General features: G+C 33.3%; 1 protein-coding gene across 1 annotated transcript; it reads left to right on the top strand.

The window, feature by feature from the left end:
* The first annotated feature begins 1,851 nt into the window (after positions 1 to 1,851).
* Positions 1,852 to 22,284, top strand: LOC126832308 (band 4.1-like protein 5). The gene is made up of 11 exons (XM_050563054.2): positions 1,852 to 2,239; positions 9,907 to 10,011; positions 10,855 to 10,897; positions 11,312 to 11,341; positions 15,300 to 15,378; positions 19,022 to 19,119; positions 19,995 to 20,115; positions 20,485 to 20,664; positions 21,173 to 21,242; positions 21,641 to 21,810; positions 22,116 to 22,284. Exons 1-11 carry the CDS (start codon positions 2,066 to 2,068, stop codon positions 22,282 to 22,284), a joined length of 1,239 nt encoding a protein of 412 aa, XP_050419011.1. The 5' UTR covers positions 1,852 to 2,065.
* The last annotated feature ends 5,347 nt before the right edge of the window (positions 22,285 to 27,631 follow it).

The following is a 27,631-nucleotide window of genomic DNA, read 5'->3' as shown; positions in this document are numbered from 1 at the left end:
ACTTCCTAATACAGTTGGAATTGTTTTATTTTGCTCTTTAAGTTTATTAATATATTCAATGCCCACTTCCACTAATTCTAAACTCTGATTCACTGCTTGTGTGTCACCATCCAATTCTTTATGAAATTTCATACCCTCTCTTATCCGTAAATAACATAATCCTACAAAACCATATACCAATAAACGATACGCCAACCGTGTCCGAAAGCGTTGTTTTTCATGCAATACGTAATTAATCATAGACCCTAATATCAATGAAATCGGAGCCACAATGTTTTCTTCATGAAATGCTAATCCATCATTAATCTTTGATACTTCGCGTGAAATAGCAAATTTTCACTGAAAATCATTAATGGGCCCAATTGTTTCCCTTGAGGAGAGTCCCAGTTGATTTCCTGGTTATCAATTGTTATTTTCTCTTTTTCTAAGTCTGTAACTGATTTGCAGTTTAAATTTATTGGAATACCAATGATTGATCCCCATACGGAACTAATGGAGCCCCTGCTGATAACATCTATTCCAGAAACGGTAAAAATTTCAGTTTCCTGTTTTCGGTCGAAAAATGATTTTGGCGGGTCTGGTTTAATGACTTTCACTCAACCTAAACTACATCATTTCAGGACTAAGACATGGCATGCATAAATTTTATCTAAATATCCCTTGCACGCAGGGGTCTTCAACAGTAGATGGTTTTGGCAAGTGGAACTTGTCAAATACCGGTGTGGAATAGAAAGAATTGACACGTATGGTGTTATATATGAATTATCAAATCACTTATCTACATCCTAAGTTATTAAACTTAATAATCCTCCCAAATGTTGCATTGTCATTTGAAAGCCATTTCATACCCCTTTTGGGATCTCAAAATGGCATATTTGCTCGAGGCAATAGCTACACACCCAAATGATGTGCATCTTTGAATTTTGATACTACACTAAACCAAATAATTCTAACAACTTTGAAAAAAATAGGAACCTTTAGGTTTTGGTATCAGGGACATTAACTCTGCATAAAAACAAGGCTATTCAATATTTCTGTGAGAGGGGAAACAATTATACATAAAATTAATATGCGACGTTGAATTTCAAAATGGTGTGTCTTTAATTAAGAGTAGCCTAATAATTTCAGCAAGGTTTTAAAAAGTCTCAATAACTTTAACCTGTGTGATTTTTACAAGATCAATTACAAGGTCGGGGGATCGCTCCCGGTGTTTAGCCGAAAGTTCATAAGCATTTTCCGGGGTGGTTTCCATTTGTCCATTTGTCAGGGCCCTACAGGGCACAGGGCCTGACAAGGACAGCTGTCTGTCATTCGGATGGATGGAAAACCAAGATCCTACATGTAAGTACTAGGCCCTACACATTGGTGTGCACATAAAAGATCCCTTGGCACTGGCAGTTGGAATTTGATATCAGAGTAGGCCGTAGCGCCGCTGTCCGGGCAAAATTTCCCATCATTGAACACTGTATGACGTATGTCCGTCTTCATTAGCCTAGATTGCGTACTTCATTTCATTTACTTGTAAATGAACAATAAATAAGGATGGTCGTCACACAGTCGGCAGCGTTTTCTTCGGGAATAAAATGACATTACTATCATTACATCCTCAGATCATATTCCTGAAGCAATGGCCCGAGAAATCCCTCTGGGATTAGCTCCAATCAAGTAGGACGTTAAACCCCAATTCATTTCATTTCATTTCATTTCAGCTCTAATCAAACGAAACACTGCGAGGAGTATGTCCTCAGATCGGATAACATGCTTTGCATTGTCATTGATATCAATGAAAACTAAATTGTGTCTGGTTAATGTGGTCTATGAAAAATTCCTTTTCAGCAAAGGAGACTTCCGACACAGTTCGTTAATCTCCGTATGAAAACGTCACGGTCGGAATGTGCAACCGGAAGTCAATTGACAACACGGGAAGAATTTTGTTACCAAAAACTGAATTTTAGCCAGGTTAATGAACGAAGGCTTCTAATATGAGACAAGCAAGTAATGGTGATTAATTCTCCAAACTGAATTTTAACGGGATTTTAGCAGAACTGTGCCAAATGTAGCAATAATGTCTTTTTTTACGAGATTGTTTAGCAAACGTCGTTCCCGACGAGGCCGTGGTGGAGCAAGATCGCATTCTGACTTTGTTGACGGTCAGCAGCCAACTCCAGTGAAGTCAAAGCATCTTTTAACTTGCACTGTTGTCCTTTTAGATGCCTCAGAGATCACATTACAAATTCATGTAAGAAATTTTGTTCTGCTTTGTATTTTACTACTTTACATACTTTAAAAATTTATTTTAGCCTAACTATTTGACAAGATTCAAGATAGATAGATCAAATTAAAGTGACACTGTTTACATATTGTTTGAGGTGTAACATTGTTATGCCAAACGCAATTTCAGAGAGATTGCAGAATCAGTCTACCAATACCTGTACATATATCGTTAACTGGTTATGCCAGTTGTATTACAGCCTTGGGAGTGGTTCGGGCTAGCATTCAGCTGTAAACCGGTATTGATGTTTTGGATATTAATTGATTTTACCTAAAACTTATTTAATGCAAGTCCTGTAACAGGTACAGAATTGTTTAAATTGGGACCGGATGGTGGTGTGGCAGGGTATTGAAATGACAACATGAAAATGGTTCAGGTGTCCAAATTTCTCTGCCCTTGACTTTTAAAATATCACCAGACACCCGATTAAGCCGAATATACCATATGCGCGTGCAGGATATAAAATATTCATTAGACATCATATGTTTACTGATTGACCTCAATGTTCAGTATGGCAAGACATGACAGTCTTCTAAGATACATTGGGGGGGGGGTGGATGGCTGAATGGTTAGCGTGCACGCGCTGTATCATAAAGTCTTGTCATTGAGTCGACTGGCGTGGTTTCGAATCCCCGGTTGTACGTGACTAGGAGTAGGGTCGCCCGTCCAACCTCGTGGGTTTTCTCCGGGTCCTCCGGTTTCATCCCACTGCTAAAACCCCTATGCGCAAGCGAATTATTGAAATAAAAATAAACCATATGTTAGTCCCGAAATGACCTAGTTTGTGTCAAGTGGACGTTAAACCCCATTTCTCTCTCTCTAAGTCTAAGATACATTATGTAGTCCTTCAGTCACACTCTCAGAGGAATACAATATATGCTACATGTACTGCCAGTACTGCTCCAGGTTTATGTTTGACATCACAGACTGAAGTGTACATGATGTAAATGAAGATTTGTGAACATTAACAACCTCTGATGATGGTTAAATCCTCATCATTTCTAGACACATGTGTTTGTACCAATATCAACTACCTGTATGTAACTTCCAAAATAAATGAACAGATCATGTGATTGTGTACATTGCCAGATTTACCTACATTGTAATAGGTTTGGTAGACTGAAGCCTAGGACCTCCACCCAAGGTGTATTTAATATTTTTCACACTGTCATAACATACATATAAGCCTTTTTTACACGCTCTGTAGTCTTTAACCCTTGTCATCATCCTTGGCTTTATTCAATTGTGTTTAAAACACACTTTCATCTTCTTTTGGTCGTGAGGATGGGGGGATTTCATTAGGAGTGGCCTCGTTAGTGGAAAAGCCAAATACATATATGTACCTAGCTAGGGCCTTTCTTTATCTACCTCTGGCCCAGTCTGGTTAGAATACATAGGCCTACTTGTACAACCTACATCTGCTGGGTAGCTTATTGAATGGGTTACTGTTTGTACATTGTAGAACACCTGGTACAACTTCTCACTTCTTTGGATAAATTATACAGGTATCCAGTTTTGTTGTAGAGATGTTTCTGTATTGTCCAGCTGCTTTAACCATAAAATACATACACTTCAGCTCCTCAAATCTTAATCCAGACTGAAATATTGCTCCTGTTTTAGCTATTGGCTAATTTGGCAGGTGTCATGCACAAAACAGTTCATGCTAAATCATCTAAAACACCTGACACTAGCATGTTACATTTATTTAGGAAGTTCACATAGGTAACAATATTTGCTCTTGTATGACCAGGTGAAGTACATGTACAGTACTACTACTGTACTGTACAATATTTAGTTCAAGTCATTCAACTTTATACACAATGTATACAATAGAAGAAAAGGGATAGAGTTTAACATTTCGTCAACATAATACTTTTATCATTCTGATACTAACAGGTGGTTGTTTTTGTGTCTTCTATGGTCAAATGTACAATGCTAGGGAGACAAAATACAACATTTTAAGGGACATTTATTGATGATTACCGGTAATGAGTAGGTATCAGTTTTGCAGATTGTTTTCAGTGTAGGACACTCTACAAATGTACTATACATGTATAATGTACTGCCCCTTTAAAAAAAATCTCATCTGGTATAAAGGCTACTGTACATGTATAATGTATAAGCGAGATGTTACTACTGTTAGACTGGGATGTCCGCTAACAAGAGTATCAAATAAACTTGTTCAAACTTCTACATATCAAATGATGTGGACATTCTCCTCTCATGTTAACTCATTAAACAAATCTTAATGTGTATCCACCATTTTCTTAAAGATGTGTATCCAGGACTAACTAGGTAATTAATGGGCTTTTGTTAAATTTACGTCCATCTACACCTACACTTTAAACATCTCTAATGTATTTAATCAAATAAAAACACTCCCTTTTTCTTAACACATAGTGCATGTGATAACTTGAAATATATGTGAGAGGATTCAAATACCTAAACCTCTTTGATTTAGACCAAAATAAGTGATGGATCTAGCTCTATACAATGTACATTTACAATTAAATTTTGTTCCAATAGATTATGTGGAATTCCATTCAATTTATTAATTCTATTTTAAATTTTGATTTACACACACTGGAAAATGAAATTTGATATACATGTAGACCGATTAGTATATATATTTCAAAACTGGCTTTATACATGTATGTAGTAATCTGTATTAGTATACATGTACATATACATGTACTGTACTAACATATATACCAGTAAACTTATTGTCATGGACAACAGATTATCATAGGATTTCAAAATACCTCCTTTTGTCATACTTTTCTGAGAATTAGTTAATGACTGAAATTTGGGAACCTAAATGTAAAATAAAACGAAATACAAAAAATATTACTGATTATACCAACAAGGGCTAGTCTAGCCTGCTTGTACTAGTTAACAAGCTATTTATTGCTTCTAGTATGAATATTTATTGACTATTTTCTGCTGTAGTCACCTGTTTACCTGTTATATTAGTCATCTATTAGATTGATGTCATTTACATGTATTATTATATTGTTTAAAGTTTGCCTAATGTCTGTCATATCTTACAGTTTTTAAAAAAAAGTTATGATTCACTGCTTATTCAATTGGGCCGCTTATAAGGAGATATCGCTGAAAAGGAGTGGCTTCTTGCATGTATATATTCTACTTTCAAATTTGTCCCACAGTTAATCTCACTGGATTATTACAATCACTAGCACTGTCAATCTAGGAATATACAAGGGACACTTCCTTAAAGCAACCTCATTGAAGATTAGATAAAGACCTGACAGTTCTCACTGTAATAGTTAAAAAAATTGATACTTAATATAAAGGGAATATTCCAAATATTTCTTTCAAATTACTTCACTCCGAGCCAAGAAAACAACATTTTAATAACACTGTAGCCTCGATTGTCATTGTTACCATTGTTACAATAATACTCAAAGTCTTGATTATCCACTTTTATGGTTAATCATCAACAGCAGATAGGATTCAAATCTGTTGAAAGTCAGAGGCATCCGATGGCATTGAGGGTTGATTATGGTCTTGTCATGTTAATAAATGTCTAATTAATAGTTTATATAAATGTAACATTTAACTTGGCCTAAAGAATGACCTGTAATATGCAGATTTAGCTCTTGCATAGTGTATGTTTAAAGGGAAGTCATATAATATTTGTTGTTGAATCAGTTTTTTGATACATGTAAGTTGTCTACTTCCCCACTATATTCTTCTATAGGTGTACATGTATGTACCCAACTATATTGCTGCGCTTCGAGTCCTGATATCAGTATCTTCCAAGTACAAATTGAATTCTGACAGTGATAAGCCAATATCTGTTTTAACCCATTAACTGCTGATTGGCTAGCGAGCATAGTGCACTAACCAGTGAAAATCTACACTACAAATAATCTAAGTACTATTGTAAATGTTGGGAACTAAAAACAAAAATGATGATACAGGTTAGTTGGGAGAAGTTGGAATTCTGATCATAAAGATGTCACAGTACATACATGTACATGTAGCTGTAAATTCATATAGAATCCGATGTTTATATTTATAACAACAATCACAAGTCAACAGATTTAGGCATAATTAAAGATGCCTACTTTAAAGCCCCCTCTCATACATTATCAAAAGTATTTTTATTTTAAAACATTATTGGCCTTAAATTATTCAAATCAATTGTAACTTTAGTTATGGCCATTTAAATTTACATTGTTTTCTATTGATTTCACAGCACCATCATATCTCTCTCACTCAGCAATTAGTTCAAGTAATAATGATATACAGTATTATAATTTTTATCCAAGCCAATGCATGTACCGGATATATCTTCTTTTAAAATTGAATATACTGCATTACTATAGTCTTTACCTTGAAATTTATACTAATATTTGGAACTGTCTTTTGTCTGTCTGTCTGTTCAGGGTTGGTGGCTACACTAGGGCTGTCCCAAGGCTGAAATTTGGTGTATAGGGGTAGATCGGATCGGGTAGTAAGTTAGGCTTGGTGGCGATGGCTTACCACTTCCGATTTCAGCATTATCCTACTTTCGGTTCATGGCTAGTAGTACATATTTTTGACTTTTGAAATAAATGTGAACAATCTGGATGTCATGCCTTTAAAGTGGTCCTTCAATAAAGAATTTTGTTTATCAACCAGTGAGCAGTAGGACGAGAGACAAATCAATATGGCTGACACCTTTAAGACTTAACTTGAAGTACTGTGTAAATGTATTTATAGTCTAATGTCAATAACAGTAGTAGGACAATAATATTGACAATAACAACAAAATACAATATTCATACTTGTACAGTATTTATTGTCAACATTTTATTTGTATTAATACCAGGGTGCAGATGAATAAATAATTGGTTTTATCAACATTTGTTTAGTTAACTGTAATCGTGATAGATCATTGTATTTCTCCACTTAACTTTCCTATCTGAGATTTCTATAACAAGGAATAAGGCTTTTAGCAAATGTGGTTGACAAGTGGTTTATAATGTAGTACTATTGGATATTATTGGCACACTCGGCAAACCTCAGCAGACTTCAGTATCCAACATCTAGCCTCGGCTGTATGACAAAGTCTGCCATTGGAATTACATGTACTTTCAAGTTCCCGGATTAACAACGGCGTCGCCCATGATGACGCCTTTGAAGAATGTTTTGTCATACAAATCTTTCAAAGCCAGAAGCTGGGTTTCTTTCAAGTTTATCTGATTTTCAAGGACAACTTTGCACTGAAAATTCTACACAATTTTGAGAACTTCTTTGTAAAAGCGACAAGTTTCCTTATAAGTAAACTGGTGCTGCATCGCAATTGTATAGGTGTAGGTATATATCACGCACCATTGGAATTTGCCGAGTGATTATTGACACTGTCATTGTTAATCAAAAAATCTCTGTGACAGTGTTACAAGAAGATGCAGAATCGTTTGTTTCTTGCCTTTGATATCTAGTTGGGTTTAGTGCACATTCAAAGATATGTTCAAATATAATTGACACATAAAACTTACTTTCTAATGACCAGGAAAACAGTCAGGTTATTTGAAATTTAATGGTTTGAATCTTTGTTAATAAGCACCTCATTCTTTAAACATTTTTTTCAGTGTAGATGTATTAGGTAGTAGCATCTTAATCTAATTTGTGAATTGTTTGTACTGGTATTGAGGAAAACAAACAAATTACATACATGTACATGTACTAGACCCGAGAAAAAAGATTTATGCTAATAAATTTGGGATGGTGACCTGATTTATAGGAGTGTTATTTTTGTTTTGTACATGTACTGTCTACAACTCTACATGTATTTTATCTAGTCAAATCTAACCAAACATTTATGTGGGAATAATAATTTGCTAAATGAAGTTCAGTAAATCTGTTCTCTTCTCCAGATTGGCTTAGATGGTAGTCATGTATCCTCTCCCAAGATTTCATCGAGGATTTAAAATATTAGGCTAACACAAGAATGAAATTCTGTGTTGACATATAAGTGTGGATGAAATAAGTTCAAGAAATTTATTTTAATTTGACCTATCTGTCTCATTGTGAATAACACTAAAATTAATCACATACAGTACAGTAGCTTATTGACACAAGATGACACCCTTGTTGTACATGTATTTCACTAGAAATGTCACTCAAACAATTCCTACCACCTATACTATATAGTTATCTATATCAATCTGACAAGTTAGTAATCACATCAGGTTTATAAAACAAATATTCTCTTGATGTTAGTCTCTTGTGTTAGAAATATTTAAACACTATCTGGAGTCTGAAGTAATATACATGTAGCAGACTAGACCTGGTCAGAAAAAGGAGTGTGATCACCTGCATGTAAACTGGTTCGAAACTGACACATACAATACATGTAAATGTAGGAGAGGAAACATTTAAATGTTGAATATTACAAATCACTGACTATCTGACAAACATAACATTTTGCAGGCTGTAATACATGTATTTGCCCGCTCTCCGAAGACAAAATCTAGTGAGAGTGATTCTTTGCTTTCTTCATGGCAAGGTCTGGTAGACAGTACCAACAGATAACACTACAGTCTATCCAAGCATTCAAGACAGTTCCACCCATTACTCCAGTACATTGTACTTATCATTACTACATGTAGATATATATACTAATGAGAAAATGTCTGTGTATAACCATTAGAACATTATCTTATACATGATATCTTCACAACCACATGTAACTAACCTGCAACAATATGGTATATTCCACAGTTGATGTTAATTACTTTCATTTAACTCTTCCAATTCAGACTTGGTGTGTCACCTTTTATTTTCATACACATTATTATACACTATATTATTTATGAAAAAAAATTTGTCAAAATTTTAATAAAAGTACTTCAGCCATTTGGCTTGAAAAATAAAATATTTCATGATATCTAGGGCCATGCCCCTCCATCTACAGTGACTAATACACTTGAACAATATATCTTTAATCAGGCTAAAGTTACCAGGACTGTATAACTTAGACAATTCCAATTTTGGACCATCTTTGCATAAAAATAAAACTCTTTTGGTTCTCAATCCAAAGGTTGAGTTGGATAACCGAATGGTTAGCATGTGCATGCTGTATCATACTGTCTGTCATTGGGTCAACTGGCGTGGTTTCGATTCCCAGGTTGTACATGACAAGGAGTAGGGTCGCCGGTCCAACCTCGTGGGGTTTCTCCAGTTTCCTCCCACTGCTAAAGAACCTTAAGGGCAAGCGAATTATTGAAATAAAAATTCAACCATGTGTTAGTCAGAAATGACCTAGTTTGTGTCGAGTTGACCTCTCTCTCTCTTTCTCTCCAAAATATTTAAAACTTTACAAATACTGCAGAAAATGACTTTATTTTACTGTTATACACTCACTGTTAATGTGGCCGAATATTGTTGTAGCCTCTGTCCGTCGGTCCGGCAATAATATCAGCGCTAGCACGGACGATGGACAAAGACAGTTAATCATTGTTGATGAAATATCTAGGGCTACAACATAATATTTTAGACTTTTAAAATAAAAGACGGCCCTATACTGATTTAAGTTTACTTTATTTTAGTGGACGAACTCTTTTGTTTTAACAAGGCTTAACTTTTGTCTCTCTTCTAATATTGACATTGTTTTATGGTTACAGAAAAAATCTCCGGGTTCAGAATTACTTGAACAAGTTTTCTACCATCTTGATTTGGTTGAGAAAGATTATTTTGGTTTGCAATATACAGATACTCATAATGTTACAGTAAGTAGTTATTTATTTGTGCAATTATTATCGGTTTCTTAGAAAATAAATTTGAAAATATGTAGACATACATATACATTAACACATATACATATATACATTGTCGGCTTCATATATGATATCATAAATATTAGATATGAATTTTTATCTTGTCCAGACAGCAGCGTTTTCACCTGCCCTTTATCAAATTCCAACTGCCAAGGGTTCTTTTACATGTACACAACAAATGTATACACAAGAACTTGATTTTTCGTTCCATCCGAATAACTAGAAACCACACTGAAAAATTCAGAGGAAATTTCTTGTTTAATACTGGGATTGAACCTGGTTAGTGACACAGCATTTTACTCACTGAGTCACCATGACTTCCCCAAACGCTCCTTTAAAACGATTGTCCTAAAAAAAAAAGTTGACCTTTATAATTAGCTTTTGTTCTTCATTTGAACTAACATAAATTGAACTGCCTTTTGTAGGGGTGTCTCAGTGAGTAGGACGTTGGCTCACTAACCTGCGTTGTTTGAGGAAGTACATCAAGATTTTCCGGCGAAGTTCACCTTTGTCAATTGTGTAGGTAGTTTGGATGGGTCGGAAAACCAAGGATCCATGTACACATTGGCGTGCACTTAAAGAGCCCTTGACAGTTGGAATTCAAAATACGAGTAGGCCATAGCGCCGCTGTCCGGACAAAATTTCCCTCATAGCACACTGTATGTCCATCTTCATTGGGCCAGTTGGACGTTAAACCCCATTTCATTTCTTTTTTGCCTTTTGTTTTAATTTGATAGCCTATTATCAATAATATTAGTATTAGTTCGGTTATTATTCAATTTTTTTTTTTTTCAGCACTGGCTTGATCCAACCAAACAGATTAAAAAACAAGCTAAAAGTAAGTATTTATTGTCTGAGCTGATACTATTGGTACATGTCAACATTCTCAGGTGGTAAACTCAGGTACATGTAAAGGCTTCTAAAAATGTTGACGATCGTTCTTCGACGTTGAGCATGTCTACCGGGGGATCCAAATAGAGTTCCCTAACTCAGTAAGAATCCTATTTTAACCCAAGAACACATAGACATAAGTATATATTTCTGATTAATGATCAAGCCTTATATTAGTCTTGATCATTTAGTAATATTACAGTTAAAAAGAACTTTTGTTTATTGAGTATGAGAATCTTTATTATAAATGGTCTTCAGTACAAAGTGGAAAAGTCTTATTGAATATTAGTTCAACTGGACGGGTCTGTTTACTGATGAAGATTAGAAGATATTATAAAACTTTGTTTAAATGTCTTTACAGATATTCCATATACAACTGTCCGTGGACAGGGTAAACGTTGTTTTAACTTTAGTTTAGTTGTGTTATTGTATCAATTGCTTGGCTAACGGTTTAAACAAACAGCATGTGGTCTCACATAATATTGATTCCATGTTTTATAATATGTTGATTTAATAGTGCACTAATTTTATACAAACCAGCTTACCTTGATCGTTATTTTAATATAAACCTGAGTGTGTTGTGCACTTTTGTTAAAAACTGAACATGTTGCCTGATTTTGTTGATTGAAAGCCACTGATGGTCATTAAAGGAATATGGAATCGCTTTTAAAGTACAGCAATAAGTTGAATCTATGGAAGATATATCACTCTAAAAATAGTTCAATTCCTGTTCAGTATTAACATAAATACATGTATGATGAATATAAACCAGCCAGAATTCCCTAGTCCTACCGTTATGCACTTCTTTGGGGGGGGGGGGGGCAGGGGCAGCAAATTATCTAAGTGAAAACCAAAAATATTCAAAGTGGGAACCCTTTGAATACTTATGGACTAATCTCCTTGGAGACTGAGATAGCAAATCACCGGCCTTTGTTTCCCCTAAACCTGTTGTGTAAAAACCAGTTCATATTTCAGCAATTATCATTTTTCCAAAATATATTATAGGGTTTTTTGATCAAATGGAGAGTTGAATGGGAAATAAACATAAAATTTTTTATGGGCCTCTTTTTAATCAGGCTTGAAGATTTTCTACACTTGTACCATTTATGTATTTATTTCTTTGTCTTAATTGATTTAGATATTGTCACGTAACTTCCTTCTTGAAAAGGGGGGTTGGATGGCTGAATGGTTAGCATGTGCGCACTGTATCATAAAGTCTGTCATTGAGTCAACTGGCATGGTTTCAATTCCCGGTTGTACGTGACAAGGAGTAGGGTCGCCTGTCCAATCTCGTGGGTTTTCTCCCACTGCTAAAGACCCCTACGCGCAAGTGAATTGTTGAAATAAAATTGAACCATGTGTTAATCCCGAAATGACCTAGTTTGTGTGGAGTGGACATTAAACCTCCTCTCTCTCTCTCTCTCCCCCCTTTCTTAAAAACTAGAAAGTTCTCTTAAAAAACAAACCACATCCAGCCGTGTATGGAGTTTAAAACATACATGTACTATATATGATGACCATCAACAAGCTTATTGAATCTTAGAAACATCCTCATTTCTCAAATACAATGTTTTAAACTCAAATTTGAAATTACATAGCAACCAAAATGACTTTCTGTACAATAAGAGACATTATAAAAAGTTTTAACAACAGCTGAAAGATAGATGAATGACAACAAGTTATTCACACTCATTGTCACTTTAAAGAATGAAAACTATACTACGTCTATAGGAATATGCAGATGTTTGATTAACAAAGTTTGCAAATCCATGTATCCAAATTCTCTTTGCTGTTTACAGAATGATATGAGCATTTGAATTGGTCCCAACATCTCTAGTGATGACTGAAAAAACATCTTCATAATAATATGTCTGAAATAAAATGACATCAATTTCATGTCCAAATATAGAGATTAGAAACAGGTCCATTAAGCCGCGACATTTACATGCATATAAATCCATGATTGATTTACACAAAGATTCTCACAGAACTAAACATCTCAATCAGTGCAGATTTTTACAAAATGTTCAATAAAGCTTCACTGCCGTGTAGACTTTGGTTATTCAATAAAACATCAGTTTTTAAGTGCAGATTGCTGTCCGGAGAATCAAAGTAAATTCAGAAAATATTACAAATACAATTTTTAGGCCTGTCGAAATAAAATAATAATGAAATAATAGTCTGTAGTTAAATAGCACTTCATTACTACTAACGAAAACAAAACCACATCTAGTAGTTATTACTAATTAAAGTAAACATTTATTTAGACATTTCACAGTCTAATTTGAATATTATGTGTTACATTTGTGAAGAGAGCTGTGAAATATCTTCCTGTTTTATAACTTCAATTGTTTGTTGTCATGGTTTTGTTTTTTTTCTAATCTAACTATATAACATGACACCTGTAGTACAGATAGATAGTGTTTATATACATGTATGTAGAAAAGCCATTTATATATTTTGTTTCTAGGTTAAACCTCATGTCTCTAAACCCAGTTGTTATAAATTAGTTCATTTTATTTTGTTATACTTACAACACTCACAAATGAATAATCATCTTATTAGAAGACAAACAATATTTGTATATAAATTAAGATAGATTTAATAGATTGAGAAGTAAAGGAATATCAAATTTTAATAATGAATCTAAAGTTCTTGTACGTACATTATATATTTCTTTTCTTTGAACTTGGGACTCTGGTGTACACATTGGCGTGCACATGCATGTAAAAGAAACCTTGACACTTGTAATTGAAATAAGTGTAGTCCATAGCGCAGCTGTTTGGGCAAAAAATCCCTCATTGCATTCTGTAAGGCGTATGCCCGTCTTTATTAGCCCGGTCAGTGCAAAAATTGTTGCGTATTAAACTCCATTTCATTTTGTTACTGAAACAATGAATGAATTCTGTAAATTGAGAAATATATTCTTCAATTTAGCATGTACATGTACGTATGTATGTAATGTGATATATACCATATGTAGATTAGCCCCTCTCTTACTTCTAGTCTTCTACAAGAAAAAAGCTGATAAATATACAGATTTCTATTTCTATAATGTTTTTGGGGTTTACTTTTAAACAGTTTTAGTGTAGGGTAATTTAGAATAAGAAATTTTTGCTGTATAATTTTCTATCTGTTTTGGGGGTTTACATTAAAACAGTTTAACTTAGTTTAAGTGTAAAATAGTTTAGTAAAAAAAAGCATTTTTTGCTGTTAAGTGTATGCTGTAGGTGATAATGTATGTTGGTGTTTGTTAAAGGTCATCCGATACCTTCTCAGGTTTAATAGTATTGAAAGGTTACACTACTACTTGTCTTACCTGATAGTAATAAAAGAAATAAACCTTTTAAAGGAAATGATTCATATGTGTGTGTATTCTAACAAATGGCAGATAATTTACGACAGCTACTTGAATTCTTAAAGTCCATGAACATGATTTGAGCAATAAAGAAATCCCTTGCAAATTACAATATTGTGGAAGAAGAATCTCTAAAAATCTTTCCGTTCAGTATTTACACAGATATAATGAACTGAAATTTCATTGATCTATGCTGCTCCCTAAATATATGTAAATCTAATTGATGGGTCTGTCTTTAATCCAAGCAGTAAAATAATCTCGCGTTAATTTTTTGATTTTGTTGTCTGAGTACACATACATATTTGCGTATATTAAGTCTTGATAAATCTGATATTTTCCAATAAATGCAAATCACAAACAGTCACTTTAAATGCTTTAAATAATTATTGCTAATGGTAGAGCTGGTCAGAATTATTTGACAATATTTTAATTTAACATTTACAAAATCATCCAGCTGAAGGCAGAAAACATAGCTTATTGCTACTGGCCATCTTGTTGTAAGCAAAGAATTTTTGAATGACCATCTGTATATTGACTTCGCTCAAGCTTAAAGGAAGGATATTGAAACAATACAAAGGGTTAAAGAAATAAAGATTTATAGTGCATGTACACATGGAGACTTACAATCTTAGTAATACACCCCTTGCCATAGGTTAAACACAGTTCTCCTGGGGTTTGTCATTTTGTGGGCACAGATTTGTCTTAAGATTTGTCTTAGATTTGTCTTTTTTCTTTTTAATACAGCTTGATCAATACATGACATTTTATCAGGTACAACTAGAATCATTATTACCTGTCTTAACTACATCCTGAACAAATTACTAGACTGAATGTTACTGCCCCTTTACTTGTATATTTGTGCTCTTCTTAAGTCAAACTTTCCAAGATATTGTGAGCACATGCATTTCTTTAGTTGAATAGGTACTTTAATCACAAGATTTCTGTTAAAAGAATAAAAATCATTTGAGGTTTTTATATTTTTATCTTTCAGTTGGACCACATTTCACATTCCGATTTCGGGTAAAATTTTATTCGTCTGAACCCAATAACCTACATGAAGAATTAACTCGGTAAGTTGTAGATTAAAGGATTTCATATTCACCTTATTCATATTTCTTAATGACTCTAGCAAGGGACAACATATTAGACCGGGAGACCAGGGGGCCAACCTAGCTGAAAAGTGTACCATTTTTTTCCTATATGTTATCAATGGATGTATATCTGGTATCATCAGAATGTAAGTCGGCCGGTTTTCCGGTGGTGGGTGTGGTATTTCACGCCCAAAATGCCATGCACCCCAGCTAGGCTAGATTAGCTCAAAAGTGTACCACATGAAAATCGCACAGCAGTGTACCGTACATCTTCAGGTGTTACAAAAACACTCTAACAGACATTTCTAGTGGTGGGTTACCCCTGACAGAGCTATGTAAATGTATACATTGATGTACAAATACATTGTACATGTAAAAGAAACTTTTCAGTTGAAATTTGATATAAGAGTAGGTTGGCGCGCCGATGGCTGGGTAAAATTTCCCTCATTATCCCAGTTGGAGCAGAACAGTAGGATGCTAGACCCCATTTCATTTCATTTCATTTCTCAATGTCTGTCTGGGTCGACTGTTTCTAGACAGAGGACAATAATTTACACAGTTTATTTTCATTGATTCACTAGGAGTTCTTTGATCCAATCTAGATACCTGTGTGTCACCTTCTGGAAGTGATAGAATATTTTTATAATCTGAGACCACAGTGCTTGTAACTTGAAAATTGTCTGGATATTGAATCTACATTCTGTCTACTTGTCTTAACACTCACTAATTCACAGTATTGTCTGACAATGTGGACGTATATTAGTGCTCCTACGGCTAGTCGGATAGCCGTAAACGGTTAGAACTGGGCGGTTAAACGGTTCGAATTCAACGGTACGGTTATTCGAAGATGTCCCCCATTACATAGAGTTGTCTGATTATATTCCTCTTTCTAACAAAACTTGTCCGTTGTCCTTTTGTATTTGATGTTTGAAATCTTAGAATGTAACAGTCGCCCTACGATATCGATTGTTAAAAAATAATACTATTAATAGCACTCGTCGTAGTCATACGACAAAGTCAACGGACCTGGTTCTGACTTAAGCTATTGTTAATCCAATCTAAATACTTCTCGGCATTTCTAACTATATTCTACCTTGTTTTATATTTATTTATAAACGTAACCACCATTCAAAATATATTCATAAAGGCTAGAAAATGACATTATAGTAGATTTGTTACGACATTCAACATGTTTCATAACTCCTAATTTCTCGCGTGAATTCTACTTTGGAATTTATTTAATTAACCAATCATAAAAATTCTACTTGCAAGCCCGGAATTATTCCTTTATTGTCCAATCAATAGACCCCTTCCAATTTACTATATTCTATTCTTAGTAACATTGTGTAACATAGTAACATTATCGCCATACATATTGTATGTCAAGTACGAAGGGAAACAGAGTATTGTCTTGTATATTATAGTAGATATATATTGAATTAAAAAATGGTTCAAATGAACCAAGTTAACCAGGTAAACAAATAATAACTACGGCCTTAATTTTCATTAAAGAATTGTTCATTTCTATATGAAAAAATTCCTGAAATTTTTGTGCGGTAATGCCTTTTAGTTTTAGGCGAGTATAGCGTGTGCACAAGTTATGACTCGCACCTCTCTGTTTTATATTTAAAATTGATACTAAATGGTTACTAACCGGTTAATAGCTACCGCTATTTGAATAACAAAAAGTCCTAACCGTAGGAGCACTAACGTATATTATCGTTGCCCCTGTTACATTTTTTTTTCCGATTTTAAAAACCGTTTAAATATTGATTTCGAATTTCGTTAAAAATCGAAATGAAACTGCCCAACAAAATGGCCGCTCTTTGTATGCAAATTGTGTAAAAGTATGCAATACAAAGATTGTCGACCCTCTAGAGGTCACAATTTTTATCCGATTCTGATGAAACTTAAAACATATCTTTATATCCTAAAGATCTCAGTCCCTTTTGATATTTGCGCATTTCAGACCATAACTTTCAGGATTATTGCCCCTGATTGTACAAAAAATCCTGTTTGTTTTAAGCTTTTTCTCTATCCATCTGGCAGACGCTGGTTTGTCTAATTATAGTGAGTATTACCTTCAGTTGACAGAAAGCGGAGCACTTTCAGCCAACAGAATCGTCTGATATATGCAGGGGAGGAGGCGAGGGAGGGAATAAATAATGTCCTTGATTCATTTAATAGTGTGCCTTAAAGTTGTTCTCTGGTGCAGATACAATTATACTTACATAAAACATATCACAGATGAACAAACAAATACATTAAAAATAAAATTAAAACACATTAAAAACGAATCTTGTAGAATATAAAAAAGAAAACTGCAAATTTCATTAAAAAGATTAAAATTAATATAGGCCTTGAGCACATTGTTCAAGTTTTAATACACTTTTCCGTTCAGATGATGGCCATGGCAAGATATGTAATCATTGACCTACATGTACATGAAAGTCATGAGTTTTTACAGATAGGGAAGGAAATTGAAAGTAGATTATTAATGATTATAGTTTATAAATAGAAACAAATAATATAGTACATCCTTCCTGCACATCCTGACTTCAAAATCGTCATAATTAATCATTTATACAGTGAAATGTTTGATGTTAAATCTGATAACAATGCTGACCTTAATCACAATCATTTTGTAGAGATTTTAGCTTTTAAGATATAGAGAGAATAGTCGAGATCACAGGACTCTTGACTAGAATGTCCTGGGTTCTTATTCTCATGTGGGGCACGGTGGCTAAGTGGGTAAGACTCTGGCTCGTTAGTCTGGATGTCACAGGTTCGCTCCCGGTATTGGCTGAGACAGTTCATCAAGATTATCCAATGTGGTTTCCCCTTGACAGTGGTGCAGGACGGAGGGTCTGACATGGACAGCTGTCTAGTCATTTGGATGGTACAAAAAATGAGGTCCCGTGTACACATTGGCGTGCATGTAAAAGAACCCCTTTCAATTGGAATTCAATATAAGAGTAGGCCTTAGTGCTGCTGTCCTGGCAAAATTTCCCTTGTGGCGCATTGTATGGCATATGCCTGTCTTCATTAGCCAAGTCGGAGTAGGACGTTAAACCCCATTTCATTTCATTTCTAATTCTGGTTTGGAACAGAAAAAAAACTGTGAAAGAACACATGAAAGTTGGATAAAGGGTAAGAGTAGGCTAAATTGTCTTCCCTCATGTAAATAAATTTCAATTAAAATATTTTAAAATCTTCATTAAACATCCTGAGATATTATTACTAATTTGACCAAATAAATTAGCAAAATTTTGAAATCCTTAACACCTGTGGTCACATCTGCACAGCAAATATTTTCAAATTTGAAAAAAATATGTAAATGTCATAATATGTTAATATATCTGATTAGCCCAAACAAACTGAACTCAATTTTAATATGCATACTTCGAAAATACATTCTTGTAGTTCATATCATAACTTGAATTCCAGCCAATTGTTAAAGTCTGTACTTTAAAAAGAATTACATAGTTCAGTGAATGACTTAATCCTTACAGCTTGTGTACAGATTGAATTAAAGAAGTCCATCAGACATTGTTAAAAATGTACCTTGTTCCTTCTCATATTCTGTTTTGGATGAATTGTACCATTTTTTTTTGTTTTTCAGATACCAGTTTTTCTTGCAATTAAAGAATGATATTTATAGTAAAAGATTAGAACCACCAGAAGATGTTCTTATTGAAATGTGTGCCTTTGCAATACAATGTAAGTCTCTCTCTCTGAGGGTTGGTTGGTATGATGCTTTAACGCGAGCCAGTGAAATCACAAGGTCTGTCATTGACTCAAGTGGCATGGTTTCGATTCCCCGCTTGATAAGGAGTAGGGTGACCTGCCTAATCTTGTGTTTTTTCTCCTGGGCCTCTGCTAAAGACCCCTACGTGCAAGGGAATTATTGAAATAAAATTGAACCATATGTCAATCCAGAAATGACCTAGTTTGTGTCAAGTGGGGGAGTGGTCTAACTTGTTTGCTCTAGAACATATAAGGCCTGTTATATATGCAAGTCATGACCTAATCCCAGCAGTAAGGTCACTTGCTTAACTTCATGAGGTTTCCCTGAGTACTCTAGATTCACCCACTTCAAAGACCCTTAAGTGCTGTTCTTTTATTTGTATAAAAATATATTGTATGTTGGTCCTGATGTATGGCCTGGTATTGAACACTATCTTTTCCTCTAGTTCAACTTTTCATGCTAAGAGTAGAGTTTGAGGCAACGTTCACCATTCTATGAACATAGCTTGTTTATTTATAACACCATACGAAAATCACATTAAATAATGATTTTACAATCAGAATTCAATAATATTTATAAATCTGTCATAGTTTTTAAGCATATTACTTTAATTTGAAATAATATTTATTATTAGCAAAACTGGGAGATCATTCTTTATGAAGCTGGGAGATTATGCTTTAATTTGAAATGATGTTTATTATTTAGCAAAGCTGGGAGGTTATGCTTTAATTGAAATAGTGTTTGTTATTTAGCGGAGCGTGGAGATTATGCTTTAATTTGAAATAATGTTTATTATTTAGCGAAGCTGGGATATTATGCTTTAATTGAAATAATGTTTATTATTTAGCGGAGCTGGGAGATTATGACCCTGATGAACATACGGCAGCTTTGATATCTGAGTTTCGTTTTGTACCAGATCAAACTGAAGAATTAGAGCTTAAAATATTCGAAAAATATAAAGAATGCAAGTAAGTGAAATGATGCTTGTTAAAAATGTCTGATTGTTTCTTTGACCTGAAAGAGTTAATGTAAATGATTGTACATCAGTGGTAAGTGAACAAGATAAATGTTTTAGAACATAAGTGCTGAAAGTATGAGATTACCCATTATGGAGAGCGATATTTATTTTTTTACTAAAGTTATAGATATTTATATTTTCATTATTTATTGTGATGATAGTGCTATATAATTGTTTTATAATAATAATAATATGAATAATTATGAGTACCGTACCTGATTTTATTGGTAAAAGGCCTTCATAACATCCTTAAATGAGTTAAACATTTTAGATTTAGGTCAAAACAAAGCCAATCTTCTTTGTTTTTATTTTTAAAAAGCAGAGGTCAGACGCCAGCACAAGCAGAAGTTGTATTTTTAAATAAAGCGAAATGGTTAGAGATGTATGGTGTAGATATGCATACAGTCCAGGGTCGTGATGGTATGGACTATACTCTTGGACTTACTCCTACTGGCATATTGGTGTTTGAAGGTCAACAAAAAATAGGCCTCTTCTTCTGGTGAGTGTATGTTGGAATTCAACAGCAATGTCCTTAATCGAATGGGAAATGGATGTTATTATTCAACCAGAGGAAGGAAGTCCCTTTAGGATGTCTATGAAAATATAAAAAAGGAATCCATAAAAATTGTTATGACCATTACATTTCTAAATAGTAAATATGCACAGAAACATCAGATGGTCTGCAACAAACAAAATTATGTTATTATTCAACCAGAGGAAGGAAGTCCCTTTAGGATGTCTATGAAAATATAAAAAAGGAATCCATAAAAATTGTTATGACCATTACATTTCTAAATAGTAAATATGCACAGAAACATCAGATGGTCTGCAACAAACAAAATTATGTTATCTAAGTGAATAAGTTGTCAAAATAGCTGGTAGGATCACTATTATGAAATATGTTTGATATCAGAATAGAATAGAAAATTGTTAAGTTCATTTTAATGAACATGTTTTATCTGTTGTAGAAAAAGACTAGGAATTTAAAATGATTTTTTTATTTTCAGGCCTAAAATGACAAAGTTGGACTTTAAAGGAAAAAAGTTAACGTTGATAGTTGTAGAAGATGATGAAGATGTAAGTGGGATAAATATTGACTATTATATATATTCACAACTTGGAATTGTTATGGTGACAAGTAAAGGAATGTTTAAATTCTTGATCTTGTAGTCATGAACATTGTCCCAATAAATGAATAAAGACATAGATAATTCATAGATAAGATTGATCGTTATTATGTTGACGAGTAGTGTCGTCTGCCTAACGTATTGGGTTTTCTCCACTTAACCCCCACTGTTATGTATTGTATTAGTAGTAAATTCTCTCATTTTCACCCATCCTACTCCTACCATTTAAGACATATGGCATGTTCCGATCTCAAATTAAGAAAATGAATGCTACAACCCATTTGCTTCGTTTTATCTATTATTTTAGCATCAAGATCATATGTTTGATTATTTTATATATTATTTTAGGGTAAAGGTCAAGATCACACGTTTGTATTTCGACTGTTGAGTGAGAAAGCGTGTAAACATCTGTGGAAGTGTGCTGTAGAACATCATGCTTTCTTCAGACTTAAAGGACCAGTTAAAGGAACTTCAACAAGACAAAATTTCTTCCGAATGGGTTCACGATTTAGATACAGGTAAAGACCTATATGTTATTTCATTGAGATATGAAAATGAAGAAAAAATGGTTTGCGTTAAGTACAAGTAGACCAATGATGGGTTTACAAGAGTTAAGTGAGAGTAGGGTTATTTTGATGGCTGTCAGTTTCTGATATTGTTCCAATTGATGTTACCTGTGTGTTGTGCATTAGGAAGGATATGCTGACTCTTTCTCTACTAACATCATGTTTTTCTTGGGAAAGTTCATTTGGCTAGCATTTTGTTCTGTTCTTCTGGATAAGACATTAAGTTAATGGTAAAATGGTTCTGATTGTATTTGTAGTGGAAGAACAGAATATCAGACGGCAACATTAAACCGAGTTAGAAGAAGTGTGAGATTTGAACGAAAACCTAGTCAACGTTATTCTAGACGTGCTACATTAGAACGTAAAGAATTGGTTGAGAAAAAACGCAGAGATCAGGAAAGGAAGAGACTGGCTGAGGAAAAGTAAGACTTTAAGAAAATATTATTTTGATTACAAATTATCAAATAAAAATATATTTGAAAAAGTAACTTTTTCTGGGATTAAATTGGTTATTATTTTGATTTTGAATCGTGATAAAGCGTTTATTTTTCCAGGAGAAAAGCTGCGGCCCCATCTCCACCAATTGCTGACACAAGTTTTGATACAACTGATACTACAGTTGTGCTGCCCTCTGGTAATAAAATTACTCCACCAACAGTTAGTGTAACACCATCAACAGCTGAGGTTAAATCTCAATCAGCAGTTGAACGTCTGGATAATCTTATTAAAGGCTCTACATTAGAACGTCCAGTAAAACATGGTGCTGGAGAGGCAACTTTAACAGCACCATCAACTAGTACTACAACAGCTGATATTGATATAAAGGGTAAGAAAGTTTTAAAGAGACAATGGTGTTTCAAAATTATCTTCTCAGGCCTGGAAGTAGCCATTTAAGTGCACCCATTAAAATTTCATGCATTATGGAAGTTACTACTGAAGACCCTACTGATATACTTCTTGACTATCTGATACCATTTACCACTGGACTGGGAGAGAGAGTCGAAGACTTGGTTCACATAATTCTTCATTCACTTTCATTCTATGCAGTATTAGGGGGTTGGGTGGTCTAGTGGTTTTCTCCAACTGCCAACATACCCTAATGTGCAAGCAAACTATTGAAATGCGATTGAGCCATATGTTAGTCCTGAAATGACCTAGTTTGTGTTGAGTGGACATTAAACCCCATTTCTCTCTAGCTCTCTATGTAGTATTCGTGTTATATGTTGAGGCGATGGAAATATTTATCATCAGAATAGCAAATGTAAGTTTTGGGTATTGTTTTATTTTTACAGCTGCTTCAGAGAGTGCCATAGCTAGAATGAAAGGACTTGATGAAACGAAACCATTACCAGCCCAGAGACATAAAGATGTTAATAATTATAAAAATAATCAAGTTAAATTTGCTGGTGGTGCTACGTCTATACCTGCTGATCAAATGAAATGTAATATCTTTAAAGCTAAAATAGAAAAGGAATTAATAAAAGGTTTGTTTTTTATCGATCTGTTTGTTTTAAATGTGATGTTTTATTTTGATGAAACGGATGTTCGAACGGTAGTCCTGTTTACTTAAAATTATATTAAAGAGCTAAATCTGCCTCAGATCTTTCTTTTGGCCTCAAATGTTATATAAATTATTAATTAGGCATTTCTTCACATGACAAGCCCGTAATCAACTCTCTAGATCATCGGATGATTGTGATTTTAAACAGATTGAAACATGATCACCATTTGATGATTTAATTTAAAAATGAATAATTGAGACTTGTTTTATCGTAGAAATTAAAATCAAGACAATGCTATTCTACGGTCATACCTTCTCTTAGAGTGAAGTAATTTAACTGAAATTTTCAATATATTTCTTTTTCATTATCTATATTTAAATTATTATAGCAAGAACTGTCAGTTCTTTATATAAATCTTACATAATGCATCTTTAATACTGTGTGTATAGTTTAAGAACCTGTTGATCAAGACTAATGTTTAAAATACTGTACTATCAGATCACATTTTATTACAGTTTATTCTAGTAATATGATGTCTCCTGTTCAGAATCTATTTGGTAAATAATGAAAGGTTTGAACAAATGTTAGTTTTCAAAATTATATTATGTATTCATCATAATCCAAATATTGCCTTATACTGTAAGATTTGAAAAATGTTAAAATCATAAAACTTCTGTTTGTGAAACAGGAATGCCACTACAGACCCGTCTTGACGTTACGAAAACTCCTCAGATTTGATTTGGCCAACTATATTCTTCTTTCTAAATTTTTTCAACAATATTTTTTGTTTTGGACAATCCTTTGTGATGATGAAATGTTTATGATAACAAAAAGCCAGACTTTACACTACATGTATTGTATTTATTTTGTTTGTAGGATCTGAAGTAGAGACTGTTTCACCAAATACAACAGTTGATAATGAAGAAGAGATCTTGTCAAAAAGGTAAAAGTATTTATGTTAAAAACACATTTTCTCAATATTGCTTGATTTAGAAGAAGCTTTTGTTGGAAACTTTGTAAATAGACAAATGTATATTAATATTTTAAAACAAATTGTGATTATACCATTGATGGCAATACAATAGATTTGGTTTCATTTGTTCAACACTTGTACAGCATGAACACCAACTGCAACTTGTATGATGTATGAATTTATTTTTTGCATGATTTTCAAGTCATATAATACTCAATAGAGTTTTATATTTTATGCATTATGATCACTTTACACAGTGGACAAAATATGCATGTATATTACATTCTGTCATGCTGTTAAATAATGTTAAGAGAAATTGGACGTTCAAAATTCCAATTACACAACAGAATTTTAAAAATACATGCCCAGTTTGCTTTTGTGCTCATACGAATTCAATATTTTCTGCACTTAAACTTGTGATTCACATAACTGCATTAGTTTTTTATAAAAGCAGAAGTATTGTCTTTGAGAGAGCAACAAATTGTTTGAATTTTATAGAAATTTTAGCATTTCAATTATGTTACAAGATAAAATACAAAGATTTTTCTGTGAATTTACAGAAATTAGATACAGAATTTTTTTTATAATTGATACTTTTTCTGTAGAAACTATTTGGACGTGAAGTTGAATAATATATTTGGTTCAAGGTATCTTTTCTTTTAGATCAAATATTCTCAGTTTGCCGTTTGCTTTCTTTGTCTCATTTGTTTTTCTATCCAGATTAGAATATTTTCAATTTGCTTTATTACTATTAGGGTCTTTACTATTAATCGTCTTATTTGCAGCTTTTAGTAATTTCATTTTCAAACCCCACAAAAATTTCTTGGAAAAGTACAAAAATATATTTGATTCTCGACATTCATCGTGACGAATTCTTTGGACTTTTCAAGTATTGTTTTTATAAGGTACTGATGTGGCAGTCTTGACGGATACGTAATATACAATATTATATTCAGGCGACTTAAGTTAGCCTAGTACATGTATGTAAAAAAAAAAAATAGGAAATACAAAGATTTATACTAATGGTAATAATATTCAGTTAGATTGTATAAAAGTGAATCAACGTGTTAAACCATTTAATGACTGTTATAAAATAAGCTCCATATGAATACAAGAAACCAAATATATAACTAATGATTGTTTTTTCTGTAGTCAATCTGAAACCGAAGTGTCACTGATGAGTGACTGTAATAATTAGACAACTATTATATAAGTGCTAACTGGGAAACATTCTTCCTTCACCTAAATTGCACACACAATCTTGTGTTACTACACAGAATGACCAATGCATTTATAATGTTGACAAGCCATACACCATTAGTTTTTTGGGTATCATTTTGACTAGCCATGCACCCATTAGTGTCTTTTTGTATATGAACTAGAAGCTTTTTAGATTAATCTGTTTTATTACAGCAATGTGAATTAAAATATTGTTAGTTTAATCATAATATACTGGGGAAATCATGACCTTCCAACCCAAACAACATTTTAAAACCAAATTCAAACTCTATAGGAGTTAAAGAATGTAGCCCATTGAATTTTCAGATTTTACTAACTTTTTTTTCTTTGCATATTTGCAAAATAATTTCTTACATACAATTCACTAAAGGAAAAAAAAAATTAAACTCTTACTGTTGATTATGTTTTATTTATTATCTAGTATTAAAATAGTTTCTAACATACACAACCTGAAGTACAAACTGTTTCACTTTTAATAGACTTATGTGACAAAATGAAGGGGAACTAATTGAATTAACTTATGTGACGTTTTGAGGTGAACTAATTGAATTAATTAAAGTGACATTATGAGTGGAACTATAATGTAATTGAATTAACTTATAAATATGACATTATAAAGGAGAATTAATTGAATTAACTTACATGTATGTGACATTATGAGGGGGACTAATTGAATTAACTTAAAATGTGACGTTATGAGGGGAATTGCAGTATAATTGAATAACTTATAATGTGACGTTATGATTAGAACTAATTGAATTGACTTATGTGACCTTATGGAGGGGAACTAATGGAATTAACGTATGTAACGTTAAGGAGAGAAACGAATTGACTTGACTTTTATTATACCTTGACCAAATACTTTTAAATTTTATGTTACAGAGGCGTAGGTCTCCTAGAAACATTTTTCAATTAAATTTATTCATTTTTTTTTTTTAATACGTAACAGGCAGAGCTTACATAACAACACACCCCGTAATTCTACCTTGACCAAATGCTTTTAAATTTTTTGTTACAGAGGCATATGTCTCCTAGAACCCTTTTTCAATTAAATTTATTCAATATTTTTTGAATACGTAACAGGCAGAGCTTACATAACACCACACCCTGTCATCTAGGTTTTTAAATCTGTCTAAAATAAAAACTAATCTGTTTCAGAAGAGAACTTTAATATCACACAGCATACTTAGTGAATGCTTTTTAATTTCTAAAGGGGTTATTTTTTTTCTCAGTAGAAAACTAACATTTTGCAAAATATTTGTTAGTTCATTTATGAATTTCTTTTTCTAATTTGAATTTTGAGAATTGTACAAACCTATGCTGAAAGATTTAATAATATAATTTCAAGATAAGTTATAGAGAAATTTACGATGCATATTGTTGATTTGACTTCAGTGTTTTCAGCCTGTAAAATTCAAAGACACAATAAAAACTAAGCCATTAAAACAAACAAATAAAATGATATGATAACAATATATGATCACAGCAGAACTGCCAGCTTGTATTTCTTACATATACAAATCCTGTTGATTGGCATCATGCTGCATGGTAGAGCATTCATATCATGTCATAACTCATTTGCATGACAAACCCTTAATGCTTACAGCGCCGACAGTAGCAGTGAAGGTGAAGAAGAAGACAAGGAAGCAAGCGAATCTGAAAAGACCGAAGAGTCGGAAGAAAGTGAGAAATCGGATGAAGAGAGGTAGTGATCGTGAAGCATTCTCTAATGTTCCTAACCAACTAATCGCATGTGTCATCACAGCATATAACATCTCTTATCATCAACATTAATAATATAGCATGCTGTTACTTAATACTATTAACAGATTATTATAACATTTCTACACTTTATAATATTAATACTTTTCTTAGATTCTTAGTATTAACAATAATTACTGATTACAATTATCTGTTAAAAACAATCGGATTAAAATACACATCTATATTTCGTTTTGTTATTTTATACATTCGATGGCGTCTACTACATAAAGATCTGATCGGTTGTATTGGAAGGTCAAGTCAGCGGTCATACGAGTGGCCTTTGACCTTATGACAT

This window comes from Patella vulgata, chromosome 9 (assembly GCF_932274485.2).
Source record: "Patella vulgata chromosome 9, xgPatVulg1.2, whole genome shotgun sequence".
NCBI lineage: Eukaryota > Metazoa > Mollusca > Gastropoda > Patellidae > Patella > Patella vulgata.
The sequence above is the reverse complement of the archived record's forward strand: the minus strand, read 5'-3'. Positions and strand labels throughout refer to the sequence as shown.

What these genes read in the sequence shown, in the direction of transcription:
- LOC126832308 (XM_050563054.2), top strand. Translation starts at nt 2,066, where the DNA reads ATGTCTTTTTTTACGAGATTGTTTAGCAAACGTCGTTCCCGACGAGGC. An exon ending in GTGTGCCTTTGCAATACAAT is followed by an intron (nt 19,120 to 19,994) that starts GTAAGTCTCTCT and finishes TTTATTATTTAG; the next exon opens with CGGAGCTGGGAGATTATGAC. An exon ending in TTGTAGAAGATGATGAAGAT is followed by an intron (nt 21,243 to 21,640) that starts GTAAGTGGGATA and finishes ATATTATTTTAG; the next exon opens with GGTAAAGGTCAAGATCACAC.